This window comes from Lodderomyces elongisporus, chromosome 5, assembly GCF_030384665.1.
Source record: "Lodderomyces elongisporus chromosome 5, complete sequence".
Taxonomy (NCBI): Eukaryota; Fungi; Ascomycota; class Pichiomycetes; order Serinales; family Debaryomycetaceae; genus Lodderomyces; species Lodderomyces elongisporus.
Genome location: NC_083677.1, coordinates 1,358,238 through 1,375,670, shown reverse-complemented (window position 1 = coordinate 1,375,670; position 17,433 = coordinate 1,358,238). Strand labels below are relative to the sequence as shown.

General features: G+C 38.0%; 5 protein-coding genes and 1 non-coding gene across 6 annotated transcripts; 3 read left to right on the top strand and 3 right to left on the bottom strand. All coding sequences in view use genetic code 12, as the record gives it.

Moving 5' to 3' along the window:
* Positions 1 to 2,230: 2,230 nt before the first annotated feature.
* Positions 2,231 to 4,126, top strand: PVL30_004377 (uncharacterized protein; the record flags this gene model as incomplete). Its single annotated transcript, XM_001523025.1, has 1 exon — positions 2,231 to 4,126. The coding sequence occupies one exon, from the start codon at positions 2,231 to 2,233 to the stop codon at positions 4,124 to 4,126; it is 1,896 nt and encodes a 631-aa protein (XP_001523075.2).
* A 3,884-nt stretch (positions 4,127 to 8,010) lies between these two features.
* ALD6 (aldehyde dehydrogenase (NADP(+)) ald6) lies at positions 8,011 to 9,651 on the bottom strand (the record flags this gene model as incomplete). The annotated part of the gene is made up of 1 exon (XM_001523022.1): positions 8,011 to 9,651. The coding sequence occupies one exon, from the start codon at positions 9,649 to 9,651 to the stop codon at positions 8,011 to 8,013; it is 1,641 nt and encodes a 546-aa protein (XP_001523072.1).
* Positions 9,652 to 11,189: 1,538 nt separating this feature from the next.
* On the bottom strand, positions 11,190 to 11,263 carry PVL30_004375. The gene has a single exon. It is a non-coding gene; the product is annotated as a tRNA-Ile (tRNA).
* A 541-nt stretch (positions 11,264 to 11,804) lies between these two features.
* MGT1 (methylated-DNA--protein-cysteine methyltransferase) lies at positions 11,805 to 12,410 on the bottom strand (the record flags this gene model as incomplete). The annotated part of the gene is made up of 1 exon (XM_001523021.1): positions 11,805 to 12,410. The coding sequence occupies one exon, from the start codon at positions 12,408 to 12,410 to the stop codon at positions 11,805 to 11,807; it is 606 nt and encodes a 201-aa protein (XP_001523071.1).
* Positions 12,411 to 13,355: 945 nt separating this feature from the next.
* Positions 13,356 to 14,981, top strand: SSZ1 (Hsp70 protein that interacts with Zuo1p; the record flags this gene model as incomplete). Its single annotated transcript, XM_001523020.1, has 1 exon — positions 13,356 to 14,981. The coding sequence occupies one exon, from the start codon at positions 13,356 to 13,358 to the stop codon at positions 14,979 to 14,981; it is 1,626 nt and encodes a 541-aa protein (XP_001523070.2).
* A 564-nt stretch (positions 14,982 to 15,545) lies between these two features.
* On the top strand, positions 15,546 to 17,408 carry GYP1 (GTPase-activating protein; the record flags this gene model as incomplete). Its single annotated transcript, XM_001523019.1, has 1 exon — positions 15,546 to 17,408. The coding sequence occupies one exon, from the start codon at positions 15,546 to 15,548 to the stop codon at positions 17,406 to 17,408; it is 1,863 nt and encodes a 620-aa protein (XP_001523069.2).
* Between the last annotated feature and the right edge of the window lie 25 nt (positions 17,409 to 17,433).

The following is a 17,433-nucleotide window of genomic DNA, read 5'->3' as shown; positions in this document are numbered from 1 at the left end:
TAAAACAAAAAAGTAGAACAGTTTACTGAAGAAAAGGTTAGGCTAGCGGGAATTACGGTGTAGAACTCTAGAGAATAGTGGTTGAATCTTTGTGATGAGTAACTTTTTTTGTCTTTGTTTCTTTACGATTTTGTTCTTGTGTATAGGTCGTGAGTGCTGGGGTGCTGGGGTGCTGGAATGTTGAACTATACTCACTGCTCGGTTGAATGGATGCCTATTAAGAATGTAAATAACAGCTCCACCCAAAAAAAAAAGTAGCTAAAATTCAATAAAGAAGAACCAAAAAAAAGAAAAAAAAAAAAGAAAAAAAAAAAGAAAAGAAAAGAATTTTGATAAATACGCTTTTCTATAGCTCAATAGCAATGCGTGACCTGCTTCCTAAAGGTTTGTGATTAGAAGTGAGACAATAGCAATGTTTGGCCGATGAGATATGCCTAGAATGTTGAACTGTCATTTGTATGTGTGTTGTTGTTTTTTTTTCAAAATGTTTCTCGTGTCTGTGCAACAATCTCATTCTCATTCTCAATTTAATAACCATCACAAACCAAGGTTTCACAAGATATAACTCGAAAAGATAGACCAAAAATAAATAAAAAAAAAAAAAAAAGGGAATTTGTCTCTTACCCGGTTGTTTAAGAAAAAGTTTGGCCTTGTGCTTCTCTTCTTTCTCTACTTCACCTTGTCGGCGATAGAAGAATAAGATAGCACGAACAAAATTTTATTAGTTGATAAAATTATTATCAGCTGGCAGGTGTCACTCACTTCCCTCACCCCCAAATACGCGGAAAAGACGTTCATAGTTTAAGCTTTATCGGTCAGCCAAAGTAAGACCTTAAACTCGATGTAAGTTTTGGTGTAGGTTGTATCTAAACATCATCAACTACCGAAAAAAACAAAACAAAATGAAAAAAAACGAAAATCGAAAATCGAAATATTGTGTAGGTCTGATATAAGTTACCCGAGCTGTGCATTCTGGGTAGGACTTGGTAATAGCCGAGCAATAACCGTAGAGCTCCGTAAGAAACCGGAACCAGAACGGAGCGGAACCAAAAATGGAAACCAAAACTGGAAACCAAAAAGGAACCAAAAACCAAGAAATTTTTATAATGACTGACAAAACAGAGAACTGCATTGAAAAAAAAAAAAAAAAAAATTTAACTCGAAAAAGGACCCCCCCCCCCTTTTTCACCACCACTACTACCAACTATAAATTTTCAGACACTTTTTCTTGTATCTTCCATTCAGTAGCAAGTATAGTGGCTAAAAGTGTCTGATTTTTTTTTCTCTCTCTCTCTCTTTCTCTCTCTCTTCAGTCATTGATAATAGTATACATAGTTTATATTCTCTGTCTGCATATATATGAATCTGATGTGGATTTTGTTTCCTGTAATTTCCATTTGCTGTTTGTTTTTTTGTGTCCGCTGTTTTCCGCCCTTTCTTTCTTTTTCTTTTTTTTTTATTTTTTTTATTTTTTTTATTTTTTAATTTTTTTGCTATTGTTTGGTTTTTGTGCAATGTGCATTGACAGAAAGAGAAAGAGGAAGAAGAGGAAAACAAAATGAGAGCAGCACTAACACAGCACTAACACAGCACTAATTTCTGCTTCAGTATATTATCACCAGAATATCTCTTGCAAAATGAAACAGGCCCATTCCCTCTTTCCCAGATGAGACTCTATCTTGCTTAGCTTTTGTTGATCTTTCACACTTCCCTCACCCTCCAGCACCCCCCCTCCCCCAAATCATTATTTTGAACAAAAGATTTGTTGCAATCTTGCCTTTTTTATCTAATTTTTTTTTTATTTTTGTTTTTACAATTCTTTTCAACTTTGTATATAAGTATATCTATTCACTCCATCTAATTACCAGATTATTTACATACACACTACAATAAACAAGTTTCCTTTTCTCACATACAAGAATCACATCCATCGCTTTACTCAACTTTTCCACTTTTCCACTTTTCCACTTTTCCACTTTCCTACCTATTAACTTTGTATAATGTTACAGTAGGGGATAGTGAAAAGAACCAGAGCTCAAGATAATACAAAACAAGCAAAGACAACACAAGACAATAGCACATCATTGTCTTTAAGTTTCAAACATAAGAACAACAACTGCAAATTACAAACTACAAACACTGTTTAATACTTGTACTTTGTCCATTTATATTCTTTTGTTTTCTTTTGACTACCAATTAGTCCTGTGCAAAGATTGATTTATACTCTATTATGACAGAAGTGGCATCAATTTCACCAAGCTCACAGGGGCCAGCAACAGTGCTGAAACCTACCACTGCTAAACCAATCGCCCCAACAACACGACTACAACCACCACAAACGACCACCAGTAATAACCACCTTGCTATAAAACCAGCACCACAGGTTATCAAAACTTCAAAGGATTGGGTTTTGCCACCTAGGCCAAAACCAGGTCGTAAATTGAAAGAGAAGGAGTCGGGAGCAGTGCTGCTAAAGAAGAGCAAGAAATCACCAGCAAAGAGTAAAAAGACACCATCAATATCAACATCGACATCGACATCGACATCCACAAACACGAACACTGTCAATACTGGTGCTGTTGCTGTTGCCAATAACAATAACAACATCAATGCAGTCACTGGTACTCCACGCACACCAAAATCACATTCAAACACATCCACTTCAAATACCGCAAAAACTCCAGCTTTGTCATCTGATATTTCCACCATCTCAGCACTCTTGAAGAATATCTCTATTATTGATGCAGAAAACAACCAACTCAAGTCCAGTTTGTTATGCCTTATCCACGAATACAAACACTTGAAACAATCAATATTTGATCCATCATATACAACTCCTGGCGCTTCTGCTAGTACTACTACTACTGCTGCTAGTACTACTACTACTAGTACTGGTGCTGCTGCTACTGCTGTTGCTGCACCTGCTGTTGCTGCACCTGCATCATTACCAATTACTATTGCAAATCCAGAGGGAGACGATACCAATCGTGCCAAGATTGATTCACAGGTTCACAAGCGATCATATGATGAATACTTGATGCTTTCTGAAGGTGACAAAATTGTTGCCAACAACCATCAACAAGCGTCCATTGGCAATACTGAAGTTGTCGAGAAGGATATTGGTATTGATGACACAAATGAGTTATCGAGATTACTTTCCCCCGCTGCACCACACAATATGGAATCAGACAACTCGTGCTTTAGCACAAAGTTTAGTACACTGGACAATACTGCAGCAGGTACACCCCAGCCATTTGGTAATGAAGATGGCGTCATTTCTGAGTTTGATGAATTTATCAAGATGGATGACGAAGTGGAGAGGGAGCACCTGCTCAAGAGATGCAAAACCAATGATGATGCGCAAAACAGAACTACAACTGCAAGATCAAGATCGAACAGCAACAAGTTTAACTATAAAAGCTACAAGCGTGGAGGAATTGACGACAAGGATGAAGAAGAAGATGATGATGATGTTGATGAGGAAGAATCTGATTTGGACATCAACTTTGACGAAGAGGACGAGCATTCATCATTGTCTCGTACCACGTCGCCATACTCTTCTGATTACGAAAACAACTCGATTATGAGCACATTGACTAGGTCAACTACTGTAAGTTCGGTAGGCACAGTGGTTCATGATAAGCTGCAGTTGCACTCTCAATTACAGATGACACTGCAACTGCACCAACAATTGCACCAACAACTGCACCAACAATTGCCACATCACAATGTGCTAAACTATTCCAATCCACTAATGAACAGTGTCAATGTGATTCATCCGCCACCAATGACCCTCAAGAAGATGGGCACTTTTTTCGATTTACCAAAGTATGAGGAGAATTCAATGAATAAACCTTATAAGTTCCAATTTGATTCATTGATGGGTGATTGTGGTGTGGAAAAGAAAAGGGTTGGTGCTGACGGTGGTGGTGGTGGTGGTGTTAGAGGACAATATGTAGATGATGCTTATTATCAGATTACAGATTATCTTGCAGAAACGTCGTTGAATAACCATTTGAGTTATTATGATTTGGATATGGACAGTAATGAGTACTTGGCAGGTGATGCCAATTTGAATGCAAATACAAGTGTTGGCGGAAATGCAGATGGAACATTATCTTTATGAGAATACGAATACGAACAATGGACACGAGAAATAAATGAAAAGAAAAAGGTAAAAAAAAATAAAAATGAAACAAAACAAATTTAGTTAAAAGAGAAAGAGGCAGAAGGAAGGGGAAATAAATTTTGGGTTTGAAAGAAAAGTAAGAAAATGGTATTTATGATTAATGGTTATTTATTTATTTATTTATTCATGGAAAAAAAAAATTGAATGAAAATTGAATGAAAATTGAATGAAAATTGAATGAAAATTGAAAGAAAATTAAATCAAAACAGCATTTGTTGTAGTTATTGTTTGTCTCTTTTCTGATCTTTTCTCCAAAACATCCTAGCACTATGTTGCGTTTGACAATTGGTTGTTGGTTGTTACTTGTCATTAATTTCCTCTTTTTTTTTCATTTTCTGATTCTTTGGTTGACACATTTCAAAAAGAGGATGAAATATTCTCATTTCTTGTTTTTAACAATTTTTTATTTTATTTTATTTTATATATTGTCCTTTTCTTGCGTTTTCAAAATGGTTCGTTATTTTGCTTTACTTACTCACCAATATCAACTCAAACAAGGAGATTCATAGGGAGAATAACCAAGTCTAGACAGAGGTATTGAGAAAACACCAGTACGTCTATGATGCTTTTTTTTGGTTCCCATTTCTCTTCATCTTTTTCCTTCTCTTTTTCTTACGCTGACGCAAGACCAAAATATGTGAAACCGTTGAAGGGAATCGTTGAAGAGGACCCTTGATGTCGAGGTCTGGGGTGCGGAATGGGAGAGAAACAGAAAAAAAAATTAAGTGTTTAGAAAAGTCAAACAACAGGGTGGTGATAGGGTCTTTGCATTGTCTACTCCCTTGCTTGCTTGCTTGCTTTTTTTTCAATTTGCTTCTTCTATTTCTTTTGTTGGTGGTGGTCTTGTTAGCCTTGGCCTTTAATTTTTACACACTGCAAAGTACATATCTGCACACATTTTGTGTAGAAGAAGAAGAATTAGGAGAAAAAAAATATCAGGTGATTTTTGAGGAATATCGCAAACGCCTGGCATTTTCCCTGCTGCTACCCATTTTCTCCTTTTTTTTTTCTTTTTGGTGGTGGTTGTGGTTGTGGTGGTTGTGGTGGGAGAGAAAGGAAGGGGAAAGGGATGTGGGTATGTATATGGTCCTTTAATTCATTTGGCCTCTAACGATAAGTCCACTTTCAAATATGCACCTTTTCAATTGCAAGTTATGCTATTTGTGAGTGTGTTCCTTTTTTTTTTATTATTTTTTTGGTTTGGTTTGGTTTGGTCTGGTTTGGTTTAGAGTAAAAAGTTTACAACGTGTATGTCTGCCCTGTGCTTTGTTGTTACAGCGTAGAAGGTGCATGTCTGTACATGAAACTCTTCAAAGCTTAGAAACAGAGTCAAGAATAGGAAATTGAACGCCAAATTTCCACCCTTTGCCGTCACTTCCCAAGCTTCCAGCATGCCGAGACTCACGGATCCATTCCATCATCTTTTCTCTATGTATATAATTATTTCTATTATTTTAAATAGATCATAAAGAGTCTATGATTTGATGAATAATATACCATCAGACGATGAGAAATAATAACATTAACATCAGTTATAATAACAACAATAACAACTATAACAACTATAACAATAATAACAACTATAACAATAATAACAATAATAGTGGTACAGGGTAATGTTATCGAAAAGTCCGAGAACTAATCAGTTTGGTTAGCATCTTGTTAATTCTAATCTTCGTCTCCATGGAGGACGCGGAAAGTGTTTAGACAAAGGAGAGAGATATACAAAATAGGAATACTGGCTAATACGGTTAGTGGTTAGTAAGAACCAAAAACGGATAAAGTCGGTACTAGTTATAGGGATGCTAGATGCATGGTTCAGGTTTCTAGTACTCGGCACATCTTGAGACCTTTGCTTTGACTATCTTTTTTTTTTCCTTTTATCTCCCCTTCACTCCCTCTCTGTCTTGGTCACAATACAAATCTGTTGTTGTTGTTTTTTTTTTCCTGTTCTTTCAACAATTGTGTATAGTTCTTGACTCTGTGGAAATGAACTTGGAACGCTTTGGTGATGAAGGCGCCGGAAGTTTAGTACCGATGGCCAGGGAGCGGAAAAAAAAACGAAAAAAAAAAAAAAAGGAAAAAAAGAGACTGAGAGATTGCTTATTGTGCCAACAAAAGATATAGTATAAGTTTAGTGTCTGATTCATCTAAGAAGCGGACAGTCGGATGTAAAAGAAAGTAAAGCAAAAGTGTCTGGTGTCTGGTGTTTAGTGTTTAGTGTCTGATATTGAAATATTCGTAATCCTCACTTTTTTTTTTTTAATTTTTATTATCTATACATTTTTATTTTTTATTTTGTTCTAATCTTTGTGTTGGTTTGGGTAGAGATTACTTTTTCCTCGATTGACTCAAAGTCACAATCTTTTTGAAAGTTACCATGCTAGGAATGTATCTTTAACATGCTCCAAGTAAGTAAGCAAAAGAAGAAGTGTGGATAGTATAAGTCAATTAACAAGTATAGATCAAACTCAACCTCTCAATTGCTTACTTTTTTTTTTGCTTATTCTTCTTCTTCTTCTTCCTCTTCTTCTTTTGCCTGTTACAAACTGAAAGCAACTCCTTTTTGTGTAGAAAATAGTTTTTGCCTTGCGCGATTTTTCATCTCCAGCTCCCTCTATTTTTCAATCTAAGTATGTATACATATATGCATACATATATATATATAGATATAGAAAGTGGTGGTTGGGGAAACGCTTTAATGAGAGACTCGATTGCCTGGACTTTTTCAAATCTGAGAGATAGATTGAGCAGTTGGACATTTGGATTAAGCTGGAGGTTGTGAAAGACGAAAATATGGAAGCAAACACACAATTCTACAATTCACCCTATACACTATACACAAAGTGCGGTGTCTGCGTCCGTCCCACCGCTTGCTCGGTTACCAGCAAACTCTGAACTTTGTTCTGGTTATGAGTGCTGTTGTGAAAACAAAAGAGGGAAAAAGCAACCATTGACAACAAAAGAAGAAGAAAAAACAAAGTGTTCAAGATTCTTTATACTTTGGGAACAAGCAGGAAACAAAAGTGCTCTAGGTACAATCTCTATTTGATATGTACTGACAAGGTTATTAACATAACATGATTGAAATCAAAATGGAGGGGAGGGAGAAAGGGACACAATTGAACATTGCGACTATTCTATATTCAACATATTTTAACAAAGGAATTTGTCTCCGTGTAAACCAAGATTTTGCATTATATGGCAATAACTTTGAGAACTTGCAGGACACCTATCTATCAGCAATGCTCCTTTCTTTTCTTTTTTTGGTTGTTGTATATACATGTACTAGCAGATAAGTAAGTTTGTTCAAGTGGGAATGGTAGGAGATTATTGCCTATCCATATAACACACAAGTTTGCAGGGGGGAAAAAAAAAAAATTTAGTTTACAAGAAGCCGTTTTTTCTTTCTCCTTTGGAGATGGAGATTTGGGGTGTTTATGTTTGTGTTTGTGTGTGTGTATGTGTGTGTGCGTGTGCGTGGGCAAACAGAGTGCCATACTTAGCACACAAGCAGTTTTGTGTAATTCTTAGACCCCAGATTTGGAAAAGAATGAATTGTATGAGTGAGAGAGAGAGTGTGTGTGTGTGTGTGACAGACAGACAGATAGACAAAAGGTCACACCATGCTATTTGAGTTAAACTGTTCCTATTCAATGCTCTTTCTAAATATCTAGTTTCAAAATAATTAAAGAGCCAAAGAGCCAAAAAGCCAAAAAGCCAAAGAGGCGAAGGAAAAATGGAAAAATGGAAAATGCTTGTTTTCTTCATTTAAACTTCTATACACCGCGTTTCTAAAAAAGAAATTACTCTCCAACCATCTATTGCTGGATTGGCATCGAGGTGGATGGCTTCAAGATCTCGTCATCAGCTATCGATTGCACTTTCCATGCAGCAGTAATGGTCTTTGGCTTAGTCAAGAATGTGATACCTGCCTTACCATAAAAGTTCAAATCACCAAGGAATGAGCCTCTTGAACCAGTAAATGAAAACATTGGTAATGGCACGGGGATAGGAACATTGATACCCACTTGTCCAACATCAATACGCTTGGTAAAGTATTGTGCGTATGCTCCAGATTGAGTGAACAACGAAACACCATTACCGTATGGGTTGTTGTTGATCAATTCAATTGCCTCATCAATAGTATCGACATTAACGACTGATAACACGGGAGCAAAGATTTCCTCATCGTATGCCCTCATTCCTGGCTTGATCCCAGTAAGAATAGTGGGTGCAAGGAAATTACCCTTGGCAAATTTTGCATCATCTGGTCTAAATCCACGACCATCAAGAACAAGATTGGCGCCAGCCTTTACAGAGTCTTCGATAATGGACTCGGCCTTGGTCAAACTCTCTGGATTGATCAATGGGCCAAGATCACTTGACTTGTCAAACCCTGAACCAGTAATCAACTTGGAGGCGTCCTTGGCCACATCCTCAATCCACTCTCTAGTTTTGCCCACAGTAACGAGAACAGAAATGGCCATGCATCTTTGACCAGCAGCGCCGAAAGCAGCACCATTCAATGCATTGATAAATTGTTGTTTTGGTGCATCTGGAAGCACAACCAAGTGGTTCTTGGCACCGAGGTTGGCTTGAACCCTCTTGCCCAAAGCAGAACCTTTTTCGTAAATGTACTTACCAGCCTTATCTCCACCAACAAATGTCAATGCCTTGATTCTTGGATCCTCGATAAGCTTGTTAACGGTGGCGTGTTTACCGTGCACAATATTGATGACACCTGGTGGCACACCTGCTTGTGCAGCCAACTCACAGATAATCATTGCTGCACCGGGAACTCTTTCCGAAGGTTTAATCACGGCGGTGTTACCAGTGACCAAGATCAAGGGCAACGACCAAAGTGGAACCATTGCTGGGAAATTGAATGGACAGATGGAGGCAACAACACCCAATGGTTCACGTACCATCTTTGTCTCCATATCGGTAGAAACCTCCAACGATTCCGCCTTTAAATCGTTGGTGATGTTGCAAGCTGCCTCGGCAACTTGTAAGCCTCTCGTGACATCGCCTTGGGCATCGACAAATGTCTTTCCTTGCTCGAGAACAATCACACTGGCAATTCTATCCATGTTTTCTCTCAATAATGCAGCAAACTTGAAAGCAACACCCTGTCTCTTGATTATCGAGGTGTCTCTCCAGCTTGGGAAAGCTTTGTGTGCGCTTGCAATGGCCTCTTCCAACTCTGCGTCTGTAGATTGTGGCACTTTTGAGACTACATTGTTGGTGGCTGGATCGTGAATGTCAAACCATTCGGTCGAATCCGACTTGACAAATTTGTTATCGATAAAGCTTGGAGTAAAGTATGGCTCATCCTGCGCAGTTGTGTGTTGTGTTGGATACGATGTCGTTGTTGACGACAAGCTGAGTGTCGTCTTGTATCTCATGAGTTTTTGTGTTGAAGATCTGATACTTCTTGACTTGAGTACTTTGGACAACATTCTGGTTGAGTGGTACTCGTTCTGTGAAAAAAAATATAAAGAAAAGAAAAGAAATATAAGAGCAAATGAATTCAACCGCAAAGAAGGCTGGGAATACTTCAACTTATATATTGAATGGTTTGTTGAAAATAGAAAAAAAAAAAAAAAATAGGAATTGGACTGATTTTCCCCAAAACTAAAAATTTTAAGAAAAGGAGGAAAAATAAAGACAAACAACAAGTAATAATAATGATAATAATAGTAATAGTAAAAATTATCAATATGAATATCAATATCGATTATATTGTGATTCTCCAAAGTGGGTTTTGTCTTGCAGAGGATTTATAGGGTATCCAATCCCGCTAGCAAAGTATTGTACTGCATATAGTGTGTTGTTTATAATTCTCAGAATCTTTAATTTTATTTTTTATTTATTTTTTTATTTATTTTATTTTTTTTCATATGACAGACATTCTCAGCATTTACTCTTTTTTTTTTTGTTCTCTTCCTTCCTCTGCTTTGTGTAACTCTAGAGCTTTGTATTTCTGATGTGGGGAACAACTCCCACTGACCAAAACCAAGTGCTCACACTATGAGGCATAAGCAACATTTTTGATGAAGGACCAAGTGATGAGAATTGATGAATGTATATATTATAAAGTATAGTGTAACAAAAGACAGTCAGTGATAAAGAAAAAAGGTACGACAGAATCTGTGAGAGAAGGAAAAAATAATATGGGTAGGGGTTAATTCGATAAGCGATAACTGTAATACTTGAGCTACCATGTGTTGTATTTTTTTTTTATCATCACAGCCAAATCTTCCCCATTCATTCTTACTCTCATACTGTATCTGTCTGTTTGTTTGTCTCTCTCTCTCACTCTTTCTCTCTCGCTTTCTTTCTTTCTTTTTATTTCCCATTTCCCCGCCGGTTATAACGGTTATACCCACAGTTACAAGCGCTTGTGTTTAATTAAACTCCCTATTATTATAAACACCTTCAAAGAGGGCATTGAGAAGCGGTAGGCGGTAGTTTGGGCCTGTCGAGCTCATGAGTTGGCGGAAAGTATTTTCACTAAGGTTTGTGCCGAACCTATTCTGCAACATAGAAAATTATAGAGTAAAGCTATTTAAGCATCACCAACAATGCAGCACTAAACTGTTTCATCTTTCAACACTTTTAAACATACAATCTTTGGTCTGTGTCTATTGAAAAAAAAAGAAGAAAGAGAAAGACACGGCTAGTTCTCGATAGGCTCATCAAACCAATAGCAAAAACTAAACTCTATATACACATACTCCAAAAAAAAAAAAAAGTCGTGCGAGTGGAGCTGTAGAATGGGTGCGGGGGAAAGCACCTCGGTGCTTATCTCCAGCTTAAAACCAAAACCAAAAAAGAAAAAAATAATAATAAAAATGATAATAAAAATTGTAATGAACATTTGAATTTATTTTTATTCTTATAGTTGTTACTGTTCGAGAAAAGTGAGAGCTCCCCATCCCTTGCCACCCCACAAAATTGAAAAAGATTGAGCAAAAAAAATAAATTAACTTTGAATTGGTCCCTAGCAGGATCGAACTGCTGATCTTGGCGTTATTAGCACCACGCCTTAACCAACTGGGCCAAGGGACCTTTTCTTATTTTAAAAAAACTGTGGGTTTTATAAACGCTTGCTTTTGTAATATCCTTTTGTCCCCTTTGTTGTTTTTTTTGCTTGTCTTTTGTCTTTTGTCTTTTGTCTGTCTCTCCCTCGCTCTCCCTCTCTTTCTGCTTGTTCTTTCTTTATTTGCAACTACTTTCTAGTGTAGAAATATGAGTTTTTTTGTCCAATCACCAATGCCCAAACTCATCACCTCCAGTTTATTTCTTCCTTATTTTCAAACGTGAAAATGAATGTGAATAAGAAGAGTACATGATCAGTATCGAATACACTAATTGAAATTATTAAAAGAGATATCGATAGTAGTCAAACAAACTTAAAAAGCAAGATAAAAAAAAAAAAAATAAGAAAACTTCAAAAACTTCAAAAACTTCAAAAACTTCAAAAACTTCAGCAACAATTATATTCACACAATATCTCTTCATCTGATCAACTCCCTTTCTCGCACCTTCCTGCCTTTCCCCTCCCCCCCCCCCCACACACACACACTAATTGAGTATCACCCACTTCACTTTATTCAGAAACTAGAGTCGTATAAGCATCCCCCAATTCCATTTTCAAAATCTGTTTTTTAGTCGCTAATCCCCATCTGTAACCTGTTAGTTTACCTGTCTGGGCAATCACCCGGTGACACGGCACCACTAAGGCTATCTTATTTGCACCACATGCATTACCAACAGCCCTACTAGCACTCTTCGGGAGGCCTAGGGCCTCGACTATATTGCCATAGTATCTTACTTCACCGACTGGTATCTCCAACAATTGCTGCCATACTTTGCGCTGCAACTCTGTACCGAATATAAACTCAATCGGTATCCTTTTTGCACCCTTCTGTTGCAAACTCTCTTCTCCTTCATTTTTCCAGTCCTCCTCTTCCTCCATTAGTTTAAGAAAACATAGAGCTGTATAATCTGCTCGCTCGTGATTAGACAATGTGACCATCGGTTTAAGTTGGAACTGACGCTGCTTGGATGCAAAATCTGTAACAAGAGTCTCACGAAGCGCGTTCGAATCCTCGCCCAAAGACGCGTAATATAATGTTCCCTTTTCATCCAAAACCAACATTGCTTTTGCAAAAGTGCCTTCAACTAACCTGTAATATAGAGTTTTCACTAACATTCTGATGATAATTATCCTTGTATATATATATATATATATATATATATATGCACCGATTAGCTGGTTTGGTTCAAGCAGAAAAATTGAAAGAAAAGGTAAAAAAGAAAAACGTAGATGATGCAAAGAGGACAGAATTACAAATTTTGAGACAGCTTAAGATGTAATGCGACAATCGAGTGTGGGTGTTTTACATTGCCATACATCGAAATCACGCACTGTGCTATGTCTTAACAATTGTAGATTGGTAGTAATTGTTCTCCAACTACGCTGCACACACACACACACACACACTTTTGCAATAGATATTCCTATATATATCAGATGGCCATATAGATGCAAAACAGTATAACCCTATCTGCAAACAAAAACAGAAAAACAGAAAAAAAAAACAAATATTAAGATTATTCCATTTGTCTATTGGTTCTTGTTATCTCATACTTATCAATTTGATACCTCCATGTTTTTTTTTTTTTCTGTTTTTTTGTTCGATTCTAAAACAAAATTTTTTGAATATAGGTGTTTAGTAAAAGTGACCTAAAAAGAAATCCTCACCTTCAAAATATTCCAACTTTTTGCCCTCTATACAAGCCAATTTATATACATGCTTGTAAGTCACAATATACTTGGTTTCTTCTCTTCATCCTTATATAGTTGTTTGTCAAGATTCAAAATTCTTGCACTTGCTCTTGCTACACCATCATAAACCTCATCTAGATATCAGCGCTACCAACAGGATTACTGCAGCTTTGAAAAAAAAAAAATATTTTCGGTAATCTTCTCGTGTGAAATCGAAAAGCTTTCCATCACCCACAATTATAGCACAGTTACAATCTATAGTTGTTTCCAACCTCTTTCCTCCAACCTTATACTTGATTCAAAACTAAAGAAAAAAACAAAAAAGAAAGAAAGAAAGAAAGAAAGAAAGAAAGAAAATAATAAAAAAGAATGTCTGTTATTGGAATCACTTTTGGAAACACATCATCCTCAATCGCTGTTGCAACACAGGATGGAAAAGTAGACGTTATTGCCAACCCAGATGGTGATCGTTCCATTCCATCTGCCTTGTCATATGTCGGAACAGACGAATACCACGGCTCTCAAGCAGAATCAAGATTGATCAGAAACCCCGAAAACACCATTGTCAACTTTAGAGACTTTGTTGGTAAGAAGTTTGCCGATATCAAGCACGATTTCTCATATGGGGCCAAGCCACAAGATGCCAACGGCGAAATTGCTTACAAAATAGTCAACGACGGCAAGACTGAAGTGTTATCTTTGAACACTGTTGTAGAAAGACACTTTAAGCAGCTCAAACTGGCTGCTGAAGATTATATCGGAAAGCCAGTCAAAAACGTCGTTTTGGCAGTGCCCACTGATTTCACAGAGCACCAAAGAGAAGAGCTCTCCAAGATTGTTGGCAATGCTGGATTAAATGTATTGCAATTGATCAACGAACCATCTGCAGCATTGTTAGACCACTTGTCATCTGAAGAGGGCAAATTGGCTGAGGACAAGATCTACGCTGTTGCAGATTTTGGTGGTGTCAGATCCGATGGTGCAATCATCTCAGTGAGAGGAGGAGTCTTGACCATTTTGGCCACTGCCCACGAATATGGTTTGGGTGGTGACAACTTGGATGCAGCATTGTCTGAGTTTTTCGCTAAAGAGTTTGAGAAGAAATACAAAGTTGACCCAAGAAAGACTGCTAGATCTCTTGCAAAATTGAAGGCAGAATCCATCACCGTTAGAAAGACCTTATCCAATGTGCAAACATCAACATGTTCCATCGAGTCATTGGCCGAGGGTTTTGATTTCCACACTAGTATCAACAGATTGAGATACGAGTTAACGGCAAGAGAACCATTGTCCAAGATGACTGCTTTTGTTGAAAAACTCATCGCAAAAGCCGAGTTGGATCCTTTGGACATTGATGAAGTGTTGTTAGTTGGTGGTTGTGCCCACACTCCAAAATTGGCTTCAAGCATCTCTTATCTTTTCCCAGCTTCCACTAAGGTGATTGCACCTTCCTTGGTCACCAAGGCCTCCAACCCATCAGAATTGGTTGCCCGTGGTGCAGCATTACAAGCAGCTTTGATTGAAGGTTTTGACCAAGAAGAAATCAACGAGTCATTGCAGCCAATTGTTGTCAACACCCAACATTTGCTGAAACCAATTGGTATCAAAGACGCCGACGGTAAATTTGTGCCGATATTGGTTGCAGAGACTGCTTATCCAATCAAGAGATCTTTGGAAGTGACAAATGGAGAAAACTCTACAGTTTCGATTCAATTGTACGAAGGTAAAAGAACTGTTAAGGAAACCGTGGTTGAAAACGCACACGACGATGAAGAAGATTCCGAAGACGAAGACTCCGAAGAAGAACCAGAGATTGAGAGAGAAGTTGTTTATGAGGCAGGCGACTTGTTAGCTGAGCTTTCCTTATCTGACTTGAAACCAAATGCTAAAGTTGAAGTGACGGTTAACATCACTCAGAATGGTGTTTTGCACTTGACCGGAAGAGAGTTGAAGCAAGGCGCAACTCCAGTCAAGGGTGAAATTTCATCCCAATAGAGTTGAGTAGATATATATGAATTGTTTATAGAGACAATATTTGTACGTAAGAGGCATAGAATCTTATATTTGAGTTTGCATTTATGTTTATGCTTCGGTTAGTGTTTGTATTTGACTCTTTCAACTTCTTTCAATTTACTTGTCTATTCTTTTCTTGAAGGACACGGCGTGGACTTTTCCTTCTTTTTTTTCTCTCTCTCTCTCTCTCTCTCTTTTTTTTCTCTCTCTCTCTCACACTCTCTTTTTTTTTTCTTTTCCTTTTCTCTTTTTTTTTTCTCTTCTTGTTCCTCCCTTTTATTATAGTGTATCTCAACGATTTTGTGAGACAACCGCAAGGTAGTCTCTTGGAACCCTTCTCCGTGCGCCAACAGTAAGACGAAATTGCTCGATTGTGGAGTTTAATATTTCAGACCAAACACCAAAAACATTGGTTTCTTAAGAAAGGCAAAAACAACAACAACAACAACAACAACAACAACAACAACAACAACAATATATAACAATACATAACACAACAGAAGAAAGAAAATCATCAAAATTCAAGAGAAAAGGGCTTTTCGAAGAATGGGCAAAAAGAAGCAAGAGATGGCCCAGGTGTATAGTGGCTCGAAGGATGAGTTCATATTCGGAGAAGAAGGTGGAAGGGGAAAAAACTTATCTTCTTTCTTGAAGAACTTGTCGTTAACTGGGTCAGCAACATCACCTTCAAGGACATCAACAAGTCGAGATTCCATTGAGGAAGCAAACAAAAACATTTACGGAAGTCTATCATACAAGGGTGGAAATGACAACAGGATTACATCGAGTTTATGGAGCTCTCCTTCACATTATCAATATCACCATCAGCAACACCAACAACAAGAACAACAAAACACATCTCCTCGTCCACTGAATATCAGATCTCTTTCATCGGGTGTCTTGAACCATCCGCACCTGCATTTCCAATCAACACTGTCAATTGATAAAAAACTCAAAGGAAGCAATAATGGTCGCATTAATTATAAAGACCTTGACGATGATTGGAATTCAGAGATTAGTGAAGATGTATCTATTGGAGCCACGCGTCCAACAAACGCCTCCTACCCTAGTCTTAGTATAGGTTCAAAGAAACCTTTTCCAGAAGGCGAAAAACAACATGATAAGTACGCTATGGGAGGGGGCGAGGCATTGCAGAAGGCAACAGAGGGTGGACTTGGGCCGGCGGCGTTTGATGCAAAGCAGAGCAAGTTTAGGAAGTTTCGAAGTGTACTTGCAAACGATGGTGTGATTGATATAAACGAATTGAGGAAACTTTCATGGAACGGGATTCCAGATGAGCTTCGAGCGTTGGCATGGCTATTACTTCTGGGCTATTTACCTACGAATAGAACAAGACAAGCTTCTACTTTGAAGCGCAAGCGCCAGGAGTACTTTGATGGTGTGGTTAGCATGAATATAAATTTTGAAGACAGCACAGGTATAGGTGGTGCGAAGCATCAGCTGCAGCAACACCAGCAAAATCAAAAGGTTGCAAACTCTCGCGAAAACAACATCTACCACCAGATCAAAATTGATGTTAAAAGAACGAACCCTACTCTGGCTTTATATGCACACAGCTCCACTCAGGTCTCTTTACAAAAGATCTTATACTTGTGGGCAATTAGGCATCCAGCTAGCGGGTATGTACAAGGAATAAATGATTTGGCGACGCCGTTCTACCAAACATTCCTTGCCCATTACATATGGCAACTAAAACGAAAGAAGGGGAAGAAGATGAAGGAAGATGAGATCCTTTTTATTCCCGGTTACATTTCTTGTGGGGGAGACGACGACGACGAGGTGGAGTCGGAGAAAGAGGAGAAAGAAGAGGAGGAGGAGGAGGAAACTTTATTACTAAATTCGGATGATATATTGCAACTCGATGTACAGACTTTTGACCCGGGTCGTTTGAGTGCGCGTGTAATTTCCTTGATTGAAGCCGATACTTATTGGTGTTTATCACGTTTGTTGGAGACGATTACAGATAATTATATTCACGAGCAGCCCGGAATCTTGAGACAGGTCAGTGAACTCAAGACTTTGATCTCAAAGATTGATTCCGATTTGATACGGCACTTTGATAGCGAGGGCATTGAATTCGTCCAGTTTGCATTTCGATGGATCAACTGCCTCCTTATGAGGGAATTGCCGATGCCACTAATTGTACGAATGTGGGACACGTACTTGAGTGAACAGCCATTGGGGTTTAACACTTTCCACACTTATGTGTGCGCAGCTTTTCTTATAAGGTTTAGCAAGGAGCTAAAGCTGAAGGATTTCCAAGAGATACTTTTGTTCTTGCAAAACCCACCAACATCGAGTTGGAAGGAGAAAGATGTAGAGTTGATGCTAAGTGAGGCATATATTTGGCAGAGTTTATACAAGAACGCAGCAGCACATCTCAAATGATTTGTCAATTACAAAATACAATTCA